This window comes from Mchenga conophoros, linkage group LG1, assembly GCF_057382185.1.
Source record: "Mchenga conophoros isolate Kocher_MC1m ecotype Shallow Benthic linkage group LG1, M_conophoros_male_GT1.1, whole genome shotgun sequence".
NCBI classification, from domain to species: Eukaryota; Metazoa; Chordata; class Actinopteri; order Cichliformes; family Cichlidae; genus Mchenga; species Mchenga conophoros.
The window spans coordinates 22,223,677-22,244,629 of NC_140526.1; the positions used below are offsets into that span (position 1 = coordinate 22,223,677).

General features: G+C 42.2%; 1 protein-coding gene across 9 annotated transcripts in view; it reads right to left on the bottom strand.

The window, feature by feature from the left end:
* The window catches only part of sox6 (SRY-box transcription factor 6), a 132,717-nt gene that overhangs the window by 22,922 nt on the left and 88,842 nt on the right, over positions 1-20,953 (bottom strand). For 8 of the 9 annotated variants that reach the window (XM_085269939.1, XM_085269946.1, XM_085269975.1 and 5 more), the window contains 5 exons: positions 16,562-16,685; positions 11,726-11,805; positions 3,944-4,093; positions 1,746-1,923; positions 1,374-1,561 (listed from right to left, as the gene is read on the bottom strand). In XM_085269939.1, coding sequence (XP_085126065.1) covers positions 1,374-1,561; positions 1,746-1,923; positions 3,944-4,093; positions 11,726-11,805; positions 16,562-16,685 — 720 coding nt within the window. The remainder of the gene's footprint in view (positions 1-1,373; positions 1,562-1,745; positions 1,924-3,943; positions 4,094-11,725; positions 11,806-16,561; positions 16,686-20,953) is intronic. The other variant, XM_085269962.1, reaches the window with a different exon arrangement.

Here is a 20,953-nt window from a genome sequence, read left to right on the forward strand (position 1 = left end):
AGTAAGTGCTGAAAAATACAGACAAAAGGTGTTTTGGTGAGGAATGAGTCATTATTTCAAGCAAAAAGAAAGGATCTCTACAATCTCAGATTATTGCTCTAAAACTGGCTGATCACAAGCTGAGTGCAAAGTTGAAAGAAAAGAAAAAAAACCTTAAACCGACTAAAAAGAAAGTAAAAACATTTTATGCTCTACATACCACACGGACAGTGTAGCTGTAGGTGTGTGCAGTCTGTTGATTAAGCCATTGTTCTGCTCTTTTCTTGTCATGCCAGAATTAACTGCTTGGCTGACCACAGGTTCACCTCAGTTGTGACGCAGGGAGGCGGCTCCTGCGACTGAGGATGACTAAAGGGTACTTGAACACTCGTGCTTGAAGCGTGATGTGTCACAATGTAACTAAAATAATAAAATAAAAGCTCACAAATCTTTTGTGGAAGGCGGCACACCTGTTCGTCTCTTAAATTAAGTCACATCTATTTGAGTTTTTTGTTGGGGAATTACGAGATTGATCAGTTCAGTTAGTTTCTTATCTTTGTTCATGCTTCTGTGCTTCCTCTCCATCGCCTCGATGGGCTGCATCGGTTTATTTGCCTCACTTCAGTAAGAGCATAGTTGATTGCCACCTGCATAGACAGTGATATCTTCCAAACACCAAATTAGACGGAAATCAAAATAGATATTCATTGACTTTTTTACATATACATTGACCTAGTTGAGGCTGTTGGTTGAAAGTGTCAGGTGCTGAAATATTAATGAGCATCGCTCCCAGTTTCTGCCTGCTCCTCACAGCCAACTGGCAACATGGCATCAAGCTGAAGAGAGGAGGACAGCTTTTTTCTTTCCTTGATTGACTCATCGATTGAAGATATTTTTAAAGGGAATCCCTGGGAGTGTGTGCTCCTGGTACAAAGCAACCCCATCCCGTGTCAGGGGACGGAGAGGGCTGCAAGTCGGCTTTAATTGGGCAGAGACTTCAGAGTCTTCTTAACCCACACCGGGCAGTGCCATGGCCTGTCATGGCCCTCACACCAACACCGGCAACGCACAAGCTTCTAAACACGCACACACAAACATATTCATGCTAATTTGAGTAAACATACATGAACACACTAAACTATGCCAGCTGTTATCATTACGACCTCCCTGGACTTGGATTAAAGAAAATGATTAGTCTTAAGAATTAATGCTGTAGCAAAATCGGCATGTTCCACTTTCTTGCATAGTTTCTTTCCTCCGCTACTTGCAGGGAGAGCAAACAGTCTTGTGGTCAGCTACTAACATTTTTTCCTTTTTAGAGAAGTCCTGCAATAGAGAGGACCTGATTCAGGGATTAAAAAAAAAGAGAAAGATGAAATGGAACTTGTTCTAACCTTGTCAGCTCTGCAGTTGTTGAGGCCCACTGAAGTGAGGGCAGACAGCTTTGCCTCCATGCCCTGCTGGTGATGTTGCAGCTGTTCCCTCTGGATCTGCTCCCTCATTTTCCGAGCTTCCTGGATGGCCTTCATCACTGTGTCCTGGTCCCCGAACAACGCGGTAGAGTTTAGGCTGGACAGAATATCTGCATGCACACAGAGCAGAGTGAAATTAGCACGTCATGCTGAAAAAAGAAAAGAAAAACAACCAAAATGCATCCGTACAAACGTTTTCTACTCTGGTCTCTCTGGATGTGAGTGTATAGCGTAGGTGTATGTTTGAACAGAGTAAATCTGTGTTTGTCAAGTGGAAACACTTTGACGTCTTACCCAGAGAAGATCCCCGGCCCAGACCTCCAAGTGGGCTGGGGGTACCCCCCTTGCTCATGAAGCTGTTAGGGCTGCTTTTACTGCCGGGGAACAGATTTTGTGTCGGGGACGTAGGAGACTTGATCAGTTCTGTCGTCTTTGGCCGAGCAGACAGGTTGAGGGGCTGTGTTCCCTCCTCCTACAGCAGAAGAGATAGGAGTATGAAAGAAGACAGATGTTAATGGGTGCCCCCACCTCCTCCGTTTGGAGGAGCTCCGGGTTTCCAGACAGCACAGCTCTCCTCTGTTTCTGGTTAATTACAGAATCCCTATTGTGACCTACACCTCCTCCCTGATTCCTCCCTCATTTTGCTTTTTCCCCTCTCCTCTCTTCTCGTCTTCCCCTCTCCTACCATCCCCTCTCATCCATCCTTTCTTAGGAGCTGCGCCACTGTGAGCTTCCTCACAGTTGCCCAGCGCCTTTGTTCACACTAATTAAAGCAGATTCTGTCTCTCTGTACATCTTCATCTGTTCTCCCTCTCCTCCTCCCTGCTCTCTGTGTCTGCACTCTGGTTCGAAGAATAAATAATGACCAGATAACAGCGGTGCCAATGATCAAAGACAGCTGTTCCATTCATCAGATGTCGACTTACATTATCTACTTCATTAACTTGTTTTCTAATTTCATTCCTCATTTGTGCATACTTGGTTTTATCGTAAGCTTTGATATGCCTATTCCTAAAAAATATGATGTGCAGTGTGGTTCTGAGATGAGGTCAGGGAGCACAGATTTTCTTGGTGCTGTATTTTTGTGCTGGTTGTGGCCTTGAAGACCAGTTAATGATATAAGATGACAAATGCATTTTATACAGGACATTTGAGAACAAAAATGCTTTATCTACGGGTACCCGAAGAGGCCAGGTATTTAATAATGACATATTAAAGTACTCGCACTTTTTATGCTCTATGTATAATTTGAAGAAAAATATTATTTATACAGTTAAATATTTGATTATGACTAACAAACTGCTCTGTAAGCTAAAACTGGGCAAAAACCATGAAACAATGTGTATATTAGATTCTCTTAAATACAATCAAATGCTGAATGATTGTAAATGGGAATAATTCAAAGATGCCACAAGAAAAATGTCACACCGCTCAAGATAAGTCGCATGGATGTACACATCAGTTTTTAAAATCAGATTAGGGCTCATGCTGTCATTAACAGTATTTTTCAAAGCCCAAGTGTCTCCTTGTCCAAACATATGGCTCTACCATAGACTGCCCCAAGGCCTTGTTATTGCTGTGCCAATAACAGTTTGTCATGCAGTGAAGCTGAAAACAGACAAACAAAACTGAAGGCAATCCGATTCCACTGGACTGTGGATGGGGATGGGATGATGCCAGTATACGTTTGCCATCCATTTATTTATGAATAATTCATGTCATCTGAAGTCCTTAATTTTGGCATAATTGGTAATATTTGGACTAGAATTAGCCTTGTATTAACATTGCCCTACTTGACATCCATATACTTGAGCCAGATTGATGGATATTCCTGGAGGCAGAGGACCTGAATGGGTGTGTGTTTTTGGCTGTGTGTGAGCGCAAGCACACGAACAAAAAGCTGGAGTGCTTTCCTACTATTTGAAGGCATGATTTATGGTTTTTCTCCATTGTGATATTATTAAACTAAACTACTTCAAATGGGCGTATGTTTCTGATTATGGCCTTAATGAGCGGGAATGATGTATGCGGCCTTTCCTTTGCATGGAGGTCTGGTGGAGCCGTGCCATACAGCAGCAGAAAGCACATCCTAGTTTGTTTACAAGGGAAAAAAATTGTCAGTCCTACTCAGTAGTTGTATAGCACCGTGGTAAGAGATTTATTCCATTTTAGTTACAAAAAAAGAAAAGCCTTTTCATTGTGAAAAAGAAAGAAAAAAAAACACGTGTTCCACAAATTACTGGCTTGAAGCTGCCATAGCTATAGCAACCATTTCCACAGAGTTCTGGTTAAGAGAGAGAGGGCCTTGTTAAAGCCCCAGAGATTGATGGTCTGTTAGAGGTTGGGCTCACCAACGGCCGGGTGTAATACTGAAGTACTGAACATTGTAGATGCTAGTTTACTCAGACAACACCAAATAGGCTAGGCTAGGTCAAGTACCACTCAAGGCCTGGGTTGGTGGGTGGGCTGGTTGAAGTAGTCGAGGGTTGTACCTTGACTTGAGTGATGGGGCTGGAGGAACTCTTGTCATTCTTCAGAGATGACGGAGAAATGGGCCCACTAGCCGTGAGTGGCTGGGGGAGTGGAGGCATCTTGGCTCCGGGAGAGACCTGCATGCTGGCAAGCTGGGCAGCATACAGTTGCTGTAGAGAGGTGGAGAAACCCGCAAGGCGTTAACATCCAAATCCAGCAAACATTCAAAGTTTTATATTCTGTCTTTTCCTCTCCCTATAACTCTCTCTGCTTCTCTGTCTGCCTTCATCTCCCCTCTCTCTTTTACGTCTTTCCTCTCTTTCCATGAGGCTGGCAGAGAACCTCCATCAAAGGTCTTAACTGTATTTCAAAGGCTGAACCCAGAGAGAGACAGCAGTCTTAAAAACCACACAGAGATGGCTTTCATTCAAATACTTGGAGCCCCTATTTTCCACTCATCACAGAGAAAAGTTTGCCGAATGGATGCAAGTGTGTTAGCAAAGATCTCTCGTTTCTCTAGTTCTACACAACTTGCAATTGAAGTTTCTGGTCTGTGTTTTGTCTGTACACAGCAATGTGAGACGGTCCCGTTCCACAACCAACCGCAGTTGAATTGCCATCACAGAAAATGTTAAAAACACACATTATAAAAGATTAGAAATCTTTACAGAGAACACTGATGCAATCACTTTATATTTCTTGGTGTTCATTCAGTAAGGTTTTCAGCTGCTGGTGACATTATTACCCAAGAGCATGGTGCAAATGGCAAAACATTGCCTCAGATAGAGTTGAACTTTGAAGGCTCAATTTAAGAGGTTGATAATGTGGCAAATATTTGAACTGGTGGTTAAATACACTGATATTAGGGATTGGATGCATAAAAAGGCAGCGTGAGTCAAATGCATCACATTTTGGAGGGTAATTTATAAGTTATGGCTCGGTATCTTAAAATCAACTTGTCTATTTTTATCTCTTGATTTGATATCAAAATTTATAATATTTAACTGTAAATCAAATGATCATTTTCGTGCCTTTTCTGTGTGTCTGCAGATCCAGCACTCCCACTGGAGGCTTCTTTCAGTTGGAGGTGTGTTTTGATTGGCCACCAGGTAAGTGATGAAATTGGGTTTTGTCTCCTGCTGCAAATGGCAGGGGTCTGTAAAATAGAGCTACTGTCTGAGAAAATGTGTTACTCCACGTAGCCTTAGCCCTCACTTCATCAGACAAATAGCAGCCCTTAACTCCCCTGCTGCCTTGCTATCCTCAGACTAGCTAAACCTTATGGTTTGTTGTGTTATGCAGTCAGACGGTGCTGTCAGAGAGAATCTAATTTCGCTTCCACTGGCCAATCAACAAACCTTGTCTCATTTCCTGGTTTGCTTGGCCGAACACAGAACACATTTGTCTGGATGAGAAAAGGCAACCCGGCCCTGTTGTCCTCACCGTTGGCAGTTTAAATGAAGACTTAGACCAAATAAAGCACTTTATGTCCATGCACATATCTGCAGATATAAACACATATGTGCTCCTGTAAGAAACTTTATCGCTGCCACATAAGCGGCAGTACAAAAGGTCCATTCTTCCAGGGGACCTAGGGATAACAACAGCACATGGGCAGCGGAAATGACAGACTGATTATGTTCCCACAATGATAGCACTGCCTCCACCTTCCCTCACAAACAGTCTTTTGTCTCGGAAAGGATCGGACACAGGAGTGGGCCTAACTCTATTTTCTTCTCATCTGAGCTAGACTTAGTTAATGTCACTGTTAAGGGCACTCTTTGTGTCGGCGTATGTGTATCTGTGTGAGGTGAGGTGAGGTGAGATGGATGGTGGGGTTAGCGACAGAGAGAGAAAGAAATAGTGGACAGAAAGAACATATTCTCAATTCACTGCCTATCACTCTAGGCTACATGCAAGCCTAAGTCGAAGAGTCTGTTGGACAGATGTTTGCTAACAGGCCTGTCGATGGGCATGCCCCTGACCTTGTGTGGGAAGAATTTTATTGTCCCGGAAAAAGAACATAATTAGACTTTGCCTCAAATTGCACACAGTCAGGATGCTAGTACTGATTAGCAGGTCAATGCCACAGGGTGAGAAGCAACGGCTACTCTTAAGCCTGAGCAGGAACCCTCCATGAACCAAAGAACAATAAATACAATCAAGGGGAAAGTCAAATCTGTTAAGTTGCTATACAGTGTACAAGAAGAAACTGGAAAAATGTCAGTGTTCAGTGAGTATTTTTCAGTATTAAGTCTGGTAGGGTTTATAGATGTTTTTGGCTTTGTATTTCAATTGGAGACAACAATCACTCCGGTGTCAGAAAGTTGACGTATCCTGCCAAAGCTGGTCTCCCTGAGCTGAACACATCTGCCTGTTTCCCTCAGTTGACGCTCTCACATCTAATAACCCCTTCTTCATAACTGCTTGCCAGGTGGCGTAGAGAGAGGTTCATGGTAATGAGGGTCAAGCTGAAAGTCAGTGTTCCAACACTGGAGTACAGAAGGAGCAGTCAAACCTTTTAAAAATATCAGGACCCTCAATATTCTTAACACTTTTTATTTCCATGAAAAACAAGCAGCACGCTGAGCTACAGTTTGCAAATGTAAACATCAAAATGAATATGTTAGCTAATGGGATTACAATCAGGGGTTTTTAGGAACTGGCAAGAGATAAATATTCTATTTTATGTTCTCTATGAAAAACATGCCAGTCCCATTAAAAGTGTACATGTATGGCAATCACAATACAAAATAATATAAAAAGTAAAACAAAAACAGGACATATAAATCAGAAGGAAAACACATAACCTAATATCCTTCGTCTGACCCCATCATTCCTCATTTCCCAGTAGAGCAGAGCAGATCTCAGCAAGCATAGATTCAAAGTGAGCACAACACGCCCTAGGTCAGCTTGTTAGCCTCTGGTAATTAAAAACGAGCCCTCTGGAGGCAGCAGAGGTTAAACGGGGAGGTTCACTTTTCTGCCTGTGACATTAAACTGAGATTACACACTCTGCTGATGATGTTAGACATCTCAAAAGTATGATATGCAATCAGGGCGGGCAGCCCTGTATTTGTTTAGTGAAATAACAAAGCTGATAGCTCAGTACACAATATAATCAATTATGGAGTGAATGTTTTTCCTGCTGGAAACACAGGAGTGTAAGCCTTGTCTTTTAACGAGAAATTGATGAAAAACAAATGTGCGTCTTTCTTTTTTCTTTTTTTAAAGAAAGACATGAGTTGTAGCGTGGCAATATGTGGTGGAAAATATAGTGGCAGATATTTGTCAGATTCTTTGCTGCCAGCAATGACGGTGCATTGCACATTTCCAACTGTGGCTTTTGAATATATTAAATAGGGAAACTGCTTTTAAGCCATTGCAATTTTATATACCAACATCTTCTTTTACATTGTCTAAACACTGTCTAATAGCCACGGTTTCCTAAACACACTCTCATCTCTTTGTGTGCGAGTGCGTCTCTATGTCAATGTCTCATTCACCTCTGTCTGGCCTGGGCACTGAGCACTGGACTGGATATGAGGGCATTAACTGTGCTTCAGTGCACCACACCATTTAAAAGGCAGCACAGCGCCAGCCCAGTTTGCCACAAGGCTTGTACAGGCTCATTGCCCAGGGCGACCATGCAGCCTTGACCCAGGCTAAGCCCAGATGTCAAGAGTGGAGGAAGGCGTCCTGGTGCACTGTGCCGATGCTTTCCAGTATGGCTCAACATCTGTCTCATCTGCTGGCACCCAACCTGCTCTGCTCTCACCCCTCCTTCCCTCCCACTGCCTTTCTCGGATTCTCTATCACACAACTACTGAGTAGACAGTCCAGTCCTTCTCTCAGTTTCTAACTTGTATATATGCACACAATCGCAGACTGTCTTGTGTAGGCGTGAGTGTGGATACTCCAGGCCCAGGGGCCCCAGAGCCAACCCTCCCATTCACTGCTGCTCACTGCATTATCAACTCTATCTGTCCATCTGTCCCTCTGTTCACCACTGCCTCTATCCAGCTGCTCACCTAGCCTTCCTATTAGCCAGCCTTCCACACACACTCCAGCATTGCTGCACTGCTCTGGGTTACCTTCAAAGACCAAGCTCCTTTGCTCATAAACACAAAAACAGCTGCTCTCTACAGTATGTCTGTTCTCTACCCCCTCTCCTCCTCTCTCCCTCTCTTTCAAAGTCAAAAGTGCTTCACTTGTTAATGATAGAAGCCATTTCTTCACATCTGTACTACACAGGCATTTACATCCAAACAAAAGATAATGCGGGGTTTGCTGCTCTCCCACTTTCTTCCTGTTTGTACCTGATTGTGTAACACTCTTTCTTATCGCACCAGTCATCTAAGCCTGTGAGTACTCCTTTAGATGTGTCTGTCGGCTCGAGATCTGGTCCGGGTTGTTGCTAAGCATATGGGCTTCTTTTCATCTTTACAGTGAGAGCATGAGCTGAGGCTGGGCCCAGGTTTATCGTGGCCCTGGAGAGATGCCGTTGCAAATGCGGCAAAAGTCTTATTTCTAGCAGCTCCGCTTCCTTTAATGTAAAGCATGAGGATGTCATGCGCCAGGACAATTCATAGGGGAAAAAAAGCCAAGAGAAACACAAAAAATAGCATGGGGTAATTGAAAGAGAAATACTTAAACTAAGACACTTTGTGGTGGTTTAAGAGGTTTAAGAATGAGACGGCAGGAGAGAGAAAATGGACCTTTGACTGAGTAAACGCAGAGGGTTTCTTTTTTATTTTGTCCAGCGGTGACACTACATACAGAGAACCCAGATGTTTTGTCTTCTACAGTAATGCTTTCTGTAAAACGGCTTGAACTCCAAAGTCTGCTTCCAGTGGTAAAAACAGGGCTTTCTCGAAGGTTTTTCAACTGTTCAGCGGTTCATGAAGACGGGCGATATGCATTAGGGTCACATTTTCCTTAAGTAAATAGTTTTTTTCAGTTGGCAAGGAATAATGTACAAACAGCAAATTAAATGCTATCCCAAATAGAAAATTCTTTTGTGGAATTAGGGAAATTCCCTTCTTGTATCTTCACTCAATTGAATATAGTAGGTGTCCGGAGAGATTGGGTTACAATCTCAGCACAATTTCCTCTGTTAGGTGAGACATGTCAGTTGTAATCAGTGAGGGACAGGCAGGGATGGAGCCATTGTTTCCTGCTGGTCCTAGGCTCATCCCGCCTCTGTGTGGGCACTAATGAAGAGGGGCATGTCGCGCTGGGATAGTTTACCCGTCTCCTCTCCTGTGAGTTGCGGACCAGAGCCAATCTGTCAGGAAAACATTGAGTGAAATTGCCCTGTGGTACAGCAATGCCTGGTGACAGCCACTTGCAGACTGCCAGCCACCAGAGTGATGCTACCACCCTGTATTGACAAGCAAATTACAGTCTCCCAACACTCAAACGCATCCTGCAAGATTCATTTACATCCATCAGCTCGAAGCCTTTGTTACCTTGTTGGGTTTTCTTCTCTTGGCGAGAAAGGGCGGGGAATGGGGGAGGATCCCAGACTGTTATGACAGAGAAGATTGTGAAGAGGCTTCGTGGCCAACATTAAGACTGACGGAGCGGCTAGCCTCTTTGGCTGGATGGCTGATCACATTACCTCTGCAGCATTGTGGGAATTAATTCTACCAATAAGATAATTTTTTAAGGTTCATATATTGCACAGTCGAAATCGAGTAAATTGGTGAAAATTATACCTTGCCATTCAGCTGACAGGAAGAGATATTTTAATTGAGGGGGGCAGCCTATTCAACCATATGTGTGTGGGATGTTGTATCTGCGTGTGTTCATGTGACCGCGTGCACAAGGAAGATCAACAATAGGTTTGGGGGTGGGAACTAGAACATTTCAGGACAGTTTAATGAAGTTAATGGAGAATTGCGCTGGATGATTTATAAACTTTCAAAAATATCAAGTGGCGCTGGTATTAAGATGGCATTCATTTCAAGAGAAAGTGTGTTTCCTTTCTACACATTGGTCCCTTCTGTCACAAACAGGCATTTATTTAAGGACACTTTTCAGTAGTTTAATTTCGATGAAGGAAGTTGCTGGTGGTATTATTGGTTTGAAAAGAGAGGAAACAACTCCAACTTAATTCCATGACTGGGTTGAGATGATGGTTTTAATCATACCAGGCTCCCAGCGCTTTGTAGAGGAAGTGGTGGCAGTCACATGGTTTGTTGATCCCAGCTATGCAGAAAAGGGCATGTTTGATTAGCCTTACTGTTTTAAGGGGAATCTCTATGCAGGGTAAATAGCAGCCAGCAGGCGGAATATGTGACAGGCTGACAGACTTCAATTAATGGAAAATGCACCTCTTTTTGTTTACTGTGTTCTGTAAAGGTCAGCCAAGTCATGGTCTTGGAGGCACTGTTTTTGCCCATTCCCAGGGTTAGATACATAGTCAGAATTAATGACTCTAGACCCGTCTCCCGTTCTTACCCCAACCTTCAGATATACGACTGTTTCATCTGACCTCATACACCCCTATAAATAGGCTGAGTATGCCTGTCTGAACTGACACTCCTTTCCAATAAACTTCACTATGACACACAAAGCCACGCATATGTACTCCAGAAAGATATTCAGAAAAGCAGCTTCCATCTTTTACACTCACAGACACGCATCCTCAAACATGAACAGACTCATTTAACACCTTACATGCTTCTGATAGCTCTTCTCCTGGATGCATAATGACGCACGGCTCTTCAGAGCCAGCTGCGTGCATTGTTCGAACTTGCCAAGGCTCGTTAACACTGACAGTGGTAGCTTCTGAAGGACAAATGCCACATATATCAGTGTGCAAAGAGTCTCCCCTTAGTCTTGAGCTTAGCTTTTCACTCGTGGTTTACTTCTTTCTGCTGTTTAGCATCACATTCTGTAGCTGTAAAATAACTTACTGGTGTTGTTGATAAAGCAGCAGTGGCCACTTAACCATATGCTGGGTAGGATACTTTTATATTCTTTGTTTGCTGCTTTTGTTTCCAAAGAACTACAACTAAGATTTCCAGACAGAAATTCTACAATTACTCAGAACTACTAAGAAAAATCATAATTAGAGAAGCAACAATCAGCAATGTTCAGATTTCCATTGGTTTTGTTTTTTTTAATGGAAATAAAAATCAGTGAAAAGTTGGGGGGGGGGAAGTAATTATTTAAAATTTCTCATTAGCTATTTATATTTATTACTATTTATAATAGCGATAAGTTGAATAATAGAACACAGATAATTATCTACATTAAACATTATGGCCTCAGGTTAAGCCCTGACCTAGGTTTAGCTCTTAAACGCTGAGTGAGAGAAGTCCTGGAGCAGCCCGTAGGGCTCACAGCCTCTCTCAACATTTCTCGTTGCTCAAATCCTCTTCTCACACATTTTTTTTATTAGACTAATTTTAATAATTTTCTTAGCTGTTTTCTACAAAGAGATAAACTGTAAATAGCACAGTCGTTTTCTAGATGAAAGCATTAGGAAAGAGATTTTTTTTGCAGCCTGTTGTCTTCCGATAAATTCACTGGTGGGTGATTAATGCAACCAAAGTGATTTTCATTCTCTCTAATAACTATTATCTTCCTAACTCTCTGGCTGAGCTGGTGGGGATGAAACCTCTATCATATGGGATGAATTACATACGTAAGGTGATAAGCGAGCGTGAGCTTGGGGCCTCCAGGATTATTTAGTGTGCGCCTCATTACTTAGTGTACAGCTGCTTAGCCATCCTTTCTGCCCTGAGCTTGGCGAGCGTCGCTAACATTCTTTGTCATAGTACTGTACATACCTGAAGCTGGAGGGGGCTGAGTCCTGACGCTGCTGCAGCTGCCACTGAGGATGGAATGAACTGCACCGGGTAGTTATCACCTGTCAGAGACAGAAAGAAAGAGACAACAATGCATACAGGTTCAGACAATGAGCCGGCCCACAGCGACCAGGCAAGTGCCAACACGGATTCTGGGCCCTCCACTACTTTTGCCACAGAAATGTGGCGAACAGCAACGAACGCTCGGCTTCAAGCCCAAACATCTGCATTAACAAAAAGCCTACGGGGGTTTAACAAGAGCAGAATTACTTACGAAAGTTCCACACCATTCCCTTTTTACTCCACCTGTGCACTACAAATCCCCTGACAACAGTAAATAAGACACTGTTAAACAAGGTGGGGATTCTTTAAAGGTGTGCTTGAGTGTGCGTGTGTTTGTGTTCTGATTAGATGCTAAATATCTCCCTTGGTATTCAGTTAGTGCTTTTGTAAAAGACCAGTATGTTCTCTCAGGCAATTCATACAGCTGTAGACTTGTCTGGTTATTGTTCAGTGCCACATTGTTTGTTTCTGAGTGATAGCTTTGGCAACAGAGTGGAAGCACTTGTATGCAAACTGGTTAGAACAAGTGTGCTGTCACAATAACACTGGTTAAAAAAAACCACATTCTTATCTCATATGCCACTGTGATCAAGCAAGGAGGAAATAATCTCCAAATAGCAGCAGTATTCATTACTGTTGGCCCACCATCAGCACATTTGTTACACAGGGATATAAAAATGGCTGCAGCGTGAGTGATATCCATAGGGTTGCAGAAGCCTTTACACGGTCAACCTTGTGTGTTGAGACGGAGAGAACATCCCCAGTGAGACTGGGCAGCACAGCATTCATAGACGGGAGAGGTAGGTTTGAGGCATGAATCTGAAGGAGGGGTGATGGCGTGCACTGCGAGAGCAGGGAGGGGTAGTTGGCCTTCGCTCAGACCCCACTTCTGGCTGTCACTTCTCTTCACAAACATATGGAGCCATTAAGCCACAGACAAGGCAAATGTATACACCTTCTCTTTCACTTTGCCCTCGTCCGCCCGCCTCACTTTGCAATCTTGTACAGCACAGCACAATGTGATACAGGCCATGGAAATCCAATCCCCATTTAGTAGTAAATAAAATCACATAGCAGAAGTGGTTTCAAATAGTGCTAAGTTGGATGTAGGGGGGGGGGGGGGCTGTGGTTATTTCTACACACCTCCTTTTTTTTGGTCTCGCTTCTCTCCCTGTCTCATTTGCTGTCTGTGACGTAGGGTTTGGGGGATAATAAATGGCTGAATGTCTTTAGATGTCATGTGAAACCTGGGGAGGGTCATGTGCTGCACGACGACTGCTGAGGGATCTTGAGACTCCAAAGTCTGGGACTTGGGTCATCAAAGTCTGTGTCTAGGCACCAGACTCCAACAGAATGTAAACTCCTGCAGGTTAGCACCCCTCGTAACGAAAAGGAAAAGCATTTAAAATGTTTTACTTCCTTTGTAAAAAAGAAAAAAAAAAGGGTCCTTGTTGCTTTGCTGTTGAGAGCCTGGATTCTAAACACTAAGAGGGGTTGGGGGGTCGTATTGATGACGCCATAGTCACAACAGGCTATATTTCCCCCCTCATGTGGTGCCAAGAAATAAGTCGTAGATCTCCTGAGGGTTGACAGATGTAGCTGAAACCTTTCTTAGGGTAGATCAAATTATGAATGAATGACTGCAACTGTCAAACCTGATCATCTTTTTTCACCAGCTTTTAAGTTTCCTTTAACTTGAAACAAGTAAAGCACTTCGTTGTTTAGATTTGAGAGCATCGTAGGAGAGACACAAAGATCCCACATTGCATTGTCATTTATAGCATAGCTGTTCTGAACAGTGACTAGCTGAGCTACATTTACAAGTGACTTTGTTGCAATTTTTGGGAGCTGGTTTGTCATTTTGTCTGTGACACGCAAAAATATATGCCTTAAATCTAAAAAGTAACTTATCTAATAGTATTTATCGTTGTCTCACGTGATGTTAACACTAACAGTACAGAAATGACCCACAGAAATGACACAGTACAGAAATCAGGCTTTTATGGGGGCAAAAATGACAGGGGATGCTTTTGTATTGCTGTTGTGCCAGTCCAGACAAAGTGCTCCAGGATGCTTCCAATTAAGTGCTTACAGATAGTGATTATGTATATTTTTATATGACTCAGGTTGTGATTAATGAAACTCACTTAGTCAACCAGCTTTACGTTCAATGTTGCAATTTTTAGGTTTCCGAGCAATGTGAACAATGTGAAGGAGAACAAATGAACTGTTGCCGAGTAAAAAATGGAACATAGGCATCGCTTGAACCCTTTTCACAGGGGTATGTGCCCCATCATTAATCTGCTGTACCCCAGTAAAATCTCACGTTTGAGTTTTACCAAGCTTCTGCAGTTGGCATTGGATTTAACTACACTGAAAGTAACAGGAAAAAAACAAGTTTTTTCTAATCCAAAATGTTGCAGCAGCAGTTTAACCCAAAATACAAGCTGAGGTGTGCATTTGCTGGTGCCTCCAAAGAATTTCAAGCAGTAATCCTTGGATCTGCACTTTGTATGAAACAAGAATCAAGATTACTGTATAATAGCACAACCTGACTGGAAGTTGAGTCACATTAACTTTGCCAAAATGAAAAAGACAGCAACTCTGTTTGGACATGAGACGTGCTCTCAAACATTAGAGGAATATTTTGTTTTCTCTTAGATTGCATATGTATATACAGTGTTTTATCATGGTTTGTTTGTATTGTGAAAAGCAGAAGATCACAAATAAATATTGTTAATAAAAATTAAATGTCTTTGCATTTTTAGTATTGCAGCCCAATGCCAAACCCAGCAAAAGCAACGGGGCTTCAGGTAGCAATATATAGTACATTTTAATATACCAAGAAATATCTTTGTGATTTGAGTAATCCCTGATTGAGGCCCTGCAGATCTTTAAGTCTAGCAATGGAACCTGTGACACACACTCTGCACACATAAAAAGAATCCTTCTTCATACAACTTACTCATAAAGAGTAAACATCCAGTTTGAATGACTTGAAAAACAAACACTACAAAGACAGAATAGTTTAAATCTGGCAACTAATAAAACAAAATAAAATAAGATAGCATGAGAAAACTATCAACTGTCAGCAGGATACCTATGAGGGCGACTGGCAGAGACTAAAGACTATGGGGTCATTCTCCAGCTCCATTAAAGGCACCTCAGACTGAATGCTGCCATGTCTGTGTAAACAGTGCAAACAGGCTAAGAAGTCCAACTTATATATCTATTTGTTTAAGCGATGACTTGGTGTCTCTATGACTGTGCCTGCCTACCATGCAGCACCAGGCCATTGAGCACAGCCAGTGGACGGGGTGATGACTTACCACTACGGTGCCAAAATGAATCTGTTGCCATGAGAGCACCACAGGTTTGGGGGTCATAAGCAGTGGTCCCTGGGAGCTGTCTCATAATGATAACATCAGATTAGTGTGCCTTAGTCTTGGAAGTAAATGCTTCACCGCTCACTTCATGGAGAAAGGACACAGAAGCATCCTGTACACTCTGCAGGTGGTGATGATAACATTGTGCTCTCTGGATATATTGTGTATATTGTGTTGGACAGGGAAGAACTAATAAAGGCTTTGAAAATACCTCTTCTGACTACAAGAGTCATTTTCAGACCTCCTTTGCTATTTCTTCATGAGCTCATGAATTATGCAAGACCCGTGCACATGGTGACCCCTGAACATGATTCCATAATAGCTCCTGTTATTTGAACTAAAACATTTTCCGTGTCAAACCTATTGCAAAAAGCACACTGGTAAAAGACTCCCCCTCAGGCACTTTGTTTAAGCTGTCATGGCTCCATAGTTCAAAAATAGCTGACTTTCTTTTTCATCCTGTGGTTTTATAGTTAATTCATTAACTGCACTACCACACCTTTTAATGTTGTGTTGCAAACCTGCTGACTTCTTACTCTTCTCAGTTTTCTGTTTATAGTCCTCTTCAGACAAAGACTTTTCTTTTTCAAGGTTTCATCAACATAAAAACACTTTTTTTGCCTTGGGGTGAAAATGGGAAAACCTTTTTCAGTGGACAAGATTCAGCTGAATTTTGTTAAATAAATGATGTGCGTAACAAAACAACCATTTTTTTTAAATATATGTATATATAACCTTGCCCTGGGACTAAGTACATACTGTAACGTGGAAAACTTTACAATGTGTAAAATATGTTTCCATAATACAAAGGAAGCAAGTGAGGCATGCCGTTACAGGCAGCGCAAACAGTAATTGTACAGAAAAACCTGTTCTTGCATCATGTACAGACTATCCAACTCCTAACTGTGTTTTAATGACTTAATCTGACTATAACAGGGTATAATTGTGTGAAACTGTAACAGGGGAGTTGCTTTTTTATTACGATAGATTTGGAAAGCACTTCTTGCAGGGTTCGTCTCCCATGTTCTTGGATCTCTGACAGTAGATACTTTGAAAACAAAAAAACTATTATAGCCAGTGCACTCCTGAAAGATACTTTCATGCCGATGACATGTTTATATTCCTCTGTTTTTCCACCCATATCTATTGTTCCACATGGACAAGAACATTCCCAGGCGTTGCTCTCAAATCTGTGTTCAGACACAGCAGAGCATGCCAGCAGCCAGAGTGTGAATGAAGCATTAAAGTCTAACAGCTTCCAGACTGAAAATTATAGTTGTGGTTAAAAGCACAAAGGGGGTGAAGACAAAGCAAGCAAGGGAGAAAAGAAGGACAATATGACCAAAATGGCTTAAATTTGCAAGCGTACCTGGCTTATAAGACATTCCTGGAGGGAAGAGAAAGCCTTGCTGGGCGGCAGCTGCTGCTGCTAGAGTGCGTTGGTCGTGTGGAAAAATGGGGATCATGAGCGGAGGCATGTGACCCTGGACCTGCTGAACAGATAGGGAGCAGAGATCAGAGAGAGGCCTAAGCACTGGCATAGTACACAGAAACACAGAGCCCACTAAGGGGGAGGCCAGATCACAGCTCTTGCTAACGCGTGCTGACAGGGGTCTCTGCGGCAATGACGGCCCTCGTGTGCTCACACAATACCTGGCTGAGCTATGCCTGCTCTTAATCCAAACCACAATTTCACCTCGGCACATCAAAGGCCCGCATACACACATTGTTACAGCATAAGTTAGAGTAAGTGACATGTGCTGTAGGATGGAAAGCAGAGAGGCGCAATAGTTTTGTATGGATTCTGTGGCAAGCAGTATATGTGTTGAAAGTAGTATTAAATCTATAAAATGATAACTCCGAATATCAAAGATGTACAGCGTGCTTGGTTTTAATAAAACCTAAGGTCAAAGAGAACCGTAGCACTCACTGATGAGTATGCCATGTTTATTAAAGACCTGTAGTAAACCAACTTTCTAGCTGTTACACTCTGCAAGAAGATTGTTTAACGTCTGATGCAGATGCAGTGCCAGAACCGATCAGCGTGTAGATGCATGACGACACAAAAACCTCAAGGGAAGCTTAACTTGTAACAGAATCCTGGATGATCATTTGTTCATATTAGAAAAAGCTAAAGACATCCAGAAATTTAATGTCACTGCTTTTAGGAGTGAAAATTGCAGGCCATTGAAAAGTGCTTGTTCTTTTTCATCTTAATGTCTTTCCCAGTCTGTGTTCAACTCACATATTAACCTTCACCATGCAGCCTGTTGCTGACTCGCCTACTGGGGATATCAGTACAAACTCCCCGCATTTGTGTGTCAAGGGTGGGTGAGTAGCTTATGTATCAAAAGTGCTGTGTGGGGGTTTGCACACATGCTGCAAGTCCAATTTTACTGTCACTCTCTGCTTCCTGAAACTCCATGATAGGGCGCAGCCTGGCTACCATGGGCCTGTGAGGGTTAATCTAGGGCTGAGCCAAATCACCTCGGGGGAACCTGCCTGGAAATGGGTTAATAAAGGTCATCCCCCAAAATAAACACTTTACAGAATGTTTCTCCATTCATCCCTCCTTAAAATCAACTCGCAATAAAACGGGCCTGGGTGCAATTACTGCCGCTGCATTGGGGCATGAAATCAACCTGTCCCGTGTTATGGCTGAGCTCTGCTATGATCTCCACTTTTCAGTCGGGGTTGCTCCCCCTGTAGACCCTCTACAGGAGCAGTTGCACCCAGGTTCTCTCGGAGCTAGCAGGCTAAACCTACTTTAAACAACTTTATTGATCTGTCCAGAGGTGCAAAGCTAGACTGAAAACTAAATAAATAGAAGAATTTTATGCCTACTGAGCGTTTATGGAAGTGCAAGTGCAGAAAGTGCATTATAAAAGAATAGAAAAGTAATTTTGTAAAATGTGCTGTTGCTGAAGAAAAAATAAATGGCCAAGGAGACTGCGACAAATGTCCTTAAATAAAACATTGCTTTATGGGGATTTGTGTTCCAAGTTTCCAGGCTGAGCGAGTGAAAGATCGAGCTTGGCCTTGCATGTATGGAACATATGGAAAAACACAATAATTAATGTCACAACATGAGGTGGGGCCAGTGACAGGCAGGGGCACACAGCTTTTCTCTGCCTGTGTATTTGGACTGTTAAAACAGATGGAGTCTGGTGCTGAATGTGCAGCAGTCACAGGGCAGAAAAGGGCTCCCTCAAGTCCCTTTAAGTGCGCTGCATGGTAGTTCATATTTCAGGAGTTTGCTAACATGCATCAGTTGTTTAAAGGTGTTTTAAATCAGCACTTCATTTTTTTAACTTCACATTTTAAATTTAAAGTTAAAGTGTTTTTTCTGAGTACATTAAATAATACCGCAAAATTGTTTAAGGGACGTATGCAGGCCATCCACACTTTATACACACACTATAATGAGAGACATCAGCACAAGCATTTTTGATACACGTATGCATTTCTCCAGCAAACGCAAATGATAAACTCTAAATGATATAATTTCATCTGGGATATAAGCTTTTATTACTATTATTACTCTAAAATATGGGGCAAATATACAAGGTTCATTGAGGCAAGACAGATCCGAACTGTGCGTTGAAGGGGAAATAAATGCAATGAAGTTGAATGGTTGTGATTTTCGGTAATGAGCTCGATGCATTAAAGTTTAATTTACAGCGGCTAATGTCAGAGAAAGGCAAATCAAATTCTGAGCGGCTTAAAGGTGGCAACAAATAGAGGAGGTTAGCTGAGCTGTCAATTAACAGCTGGCACAGTGGCTTAGCAGATTATAATATTTTCACGAGTCCCTTATTTTTAGAATCGACTGTTTAAAGCAGCGTGGCAGAAAAATAAAGTATACTTTAAGGAAATCAACATGGATGTTTAACTTGCACTCTGCTCTGTTTCTACAACTCCATCATCCCGCCCACTTTATAAGAGTTACCCGAAAGTCCATCTATCCATGGGCGAAGAGCCCAGGATATTTCTAACGCCAAGATGATCTTGAGGAGTGGGGGAATGAAGTGGAGCAGATGTGAGTGGGGCGCTCAGACAGCCTTCTCCCTTTCCCTCATAAATACAGCAGCATTGTTATGCTGGCAGTGCTATTCCTTTGTCTTAGCGCTGCTAAGTACTGGATAATGTCATTTCACACCATCTGCCCCCAGGCTTCATTAAAGATACATGAATGGGCTATCTTATGAGGAACAGGTGCTATTGTTTGTCCCTCAAGACACAGCAATAAGGATCTGACTCGGAATACTTGAAGAGGAGCATCTGTAGTGATCAGTCAGACAGACTTGGCTGAGGCCCCCGTCTCTGCCAGCATGCGCTCCAGCAGAGGTTTCCGGGGGAAACGGGCTCCCTTGCAACATGTATCATCAATTCAGATGACCTGATGAAGTCTGTAGCAGCCCAGTACACAATCTGTTTCCCTCTCAAGGAGATGCTGGTATTTGATAAATAGAACTCACTTGCATCTACTGTGTGTGCGATTCCAAACTGTATGTTATAAGAGAGCGCTTTCTTTTTCATTTTTTTAAAGGAAGAATTTAAATTTTAAAATGATATAACACACACACACACACACTTTTCAAGCTGCAGGTTCCTTATTTTGCAACTTTAACAGATCATTCCTTTAAGAGTAAGTTTAATAAGACAGCATGTAAACTCCACAATGGCGCAAAGCAGCAGCACATCCTGTGGTCAGACTGCAGAGGGCAAGCAGACGGTTCAGATGTCTGATGTGTAAATACATAAGGTGTAAAAAAAAAAAAAAGTGTAGAGTTAAAAGAGCTCCTTTTATTTCTCAGAGCACTTAAAACACATGCAATATGCACTCACACACAAAGATCACTTTATTACTGCACTAATGCATGCGTGATAAAGTCCTTTTTATAGCAGTTTTGTTAATTAGCATCCCTATGAAGCATCAGAAATACAGATTAGACTTCACATATTTTAAATGAAAGATGCACTTTTAATTTAAAAAATAAAAAAAGCAGTGTGATTAGAAACAAGCTTCACATTTCACAGAGCTACATTAGGCAAAGGTGATGGTAAACGGAGAACAGTGAACGGTGGTGTTTTTTAGTACACCAGAAAGCATCCACCCACAGCACTCATGCAAGCGGCTTCAAAAACCGCACTGCAAATGGAGATGAACAGCGCATTACAGCACTCACTTGGGACCCTGTCAACACCCATGCTCCTCACTGTCTGTTATAGCCTCCACAAAGCACCCGTGAGGCCTCAAGACCCCTGCTGGCATCCCGTCTGAACCCTCTTACACTTTCATGCACTGACTGACGCTCAGGTTTGCTAATCACTGTAGACAACAATGGTCCATGTTGAAGAAACTGTAAGAATTTTTTTGTTTTTACTGCCAGAATCATTCAGTATTACCAAGATTCAAATACAAAAGGGGCAAAAAAGGCAAACATCTACCTTGCTAGCACCAAAGCTCACGGTTATTAGCTTGAAAGGACCTATGAGATCCTCAATATTCTATTCTGATTAATTACCATTTCACTCTTTTTAACACTTGTGCCATATACAGATCCTTGTTTTCGATATAATCTGCACACTTTTGTCACGAGGAGACTTGCAAGAAGTAATTTTATAAAAAAGTGACTGACAACAATAAAACCACAGGTCGGTGAAAAAATCTGAAGACTTTGATTTTTAATTCTGTAAAGTTTAGACTATAATAAACACCTCACACACTGTGAAAAGATCACAGTCACCAGTAATCTTC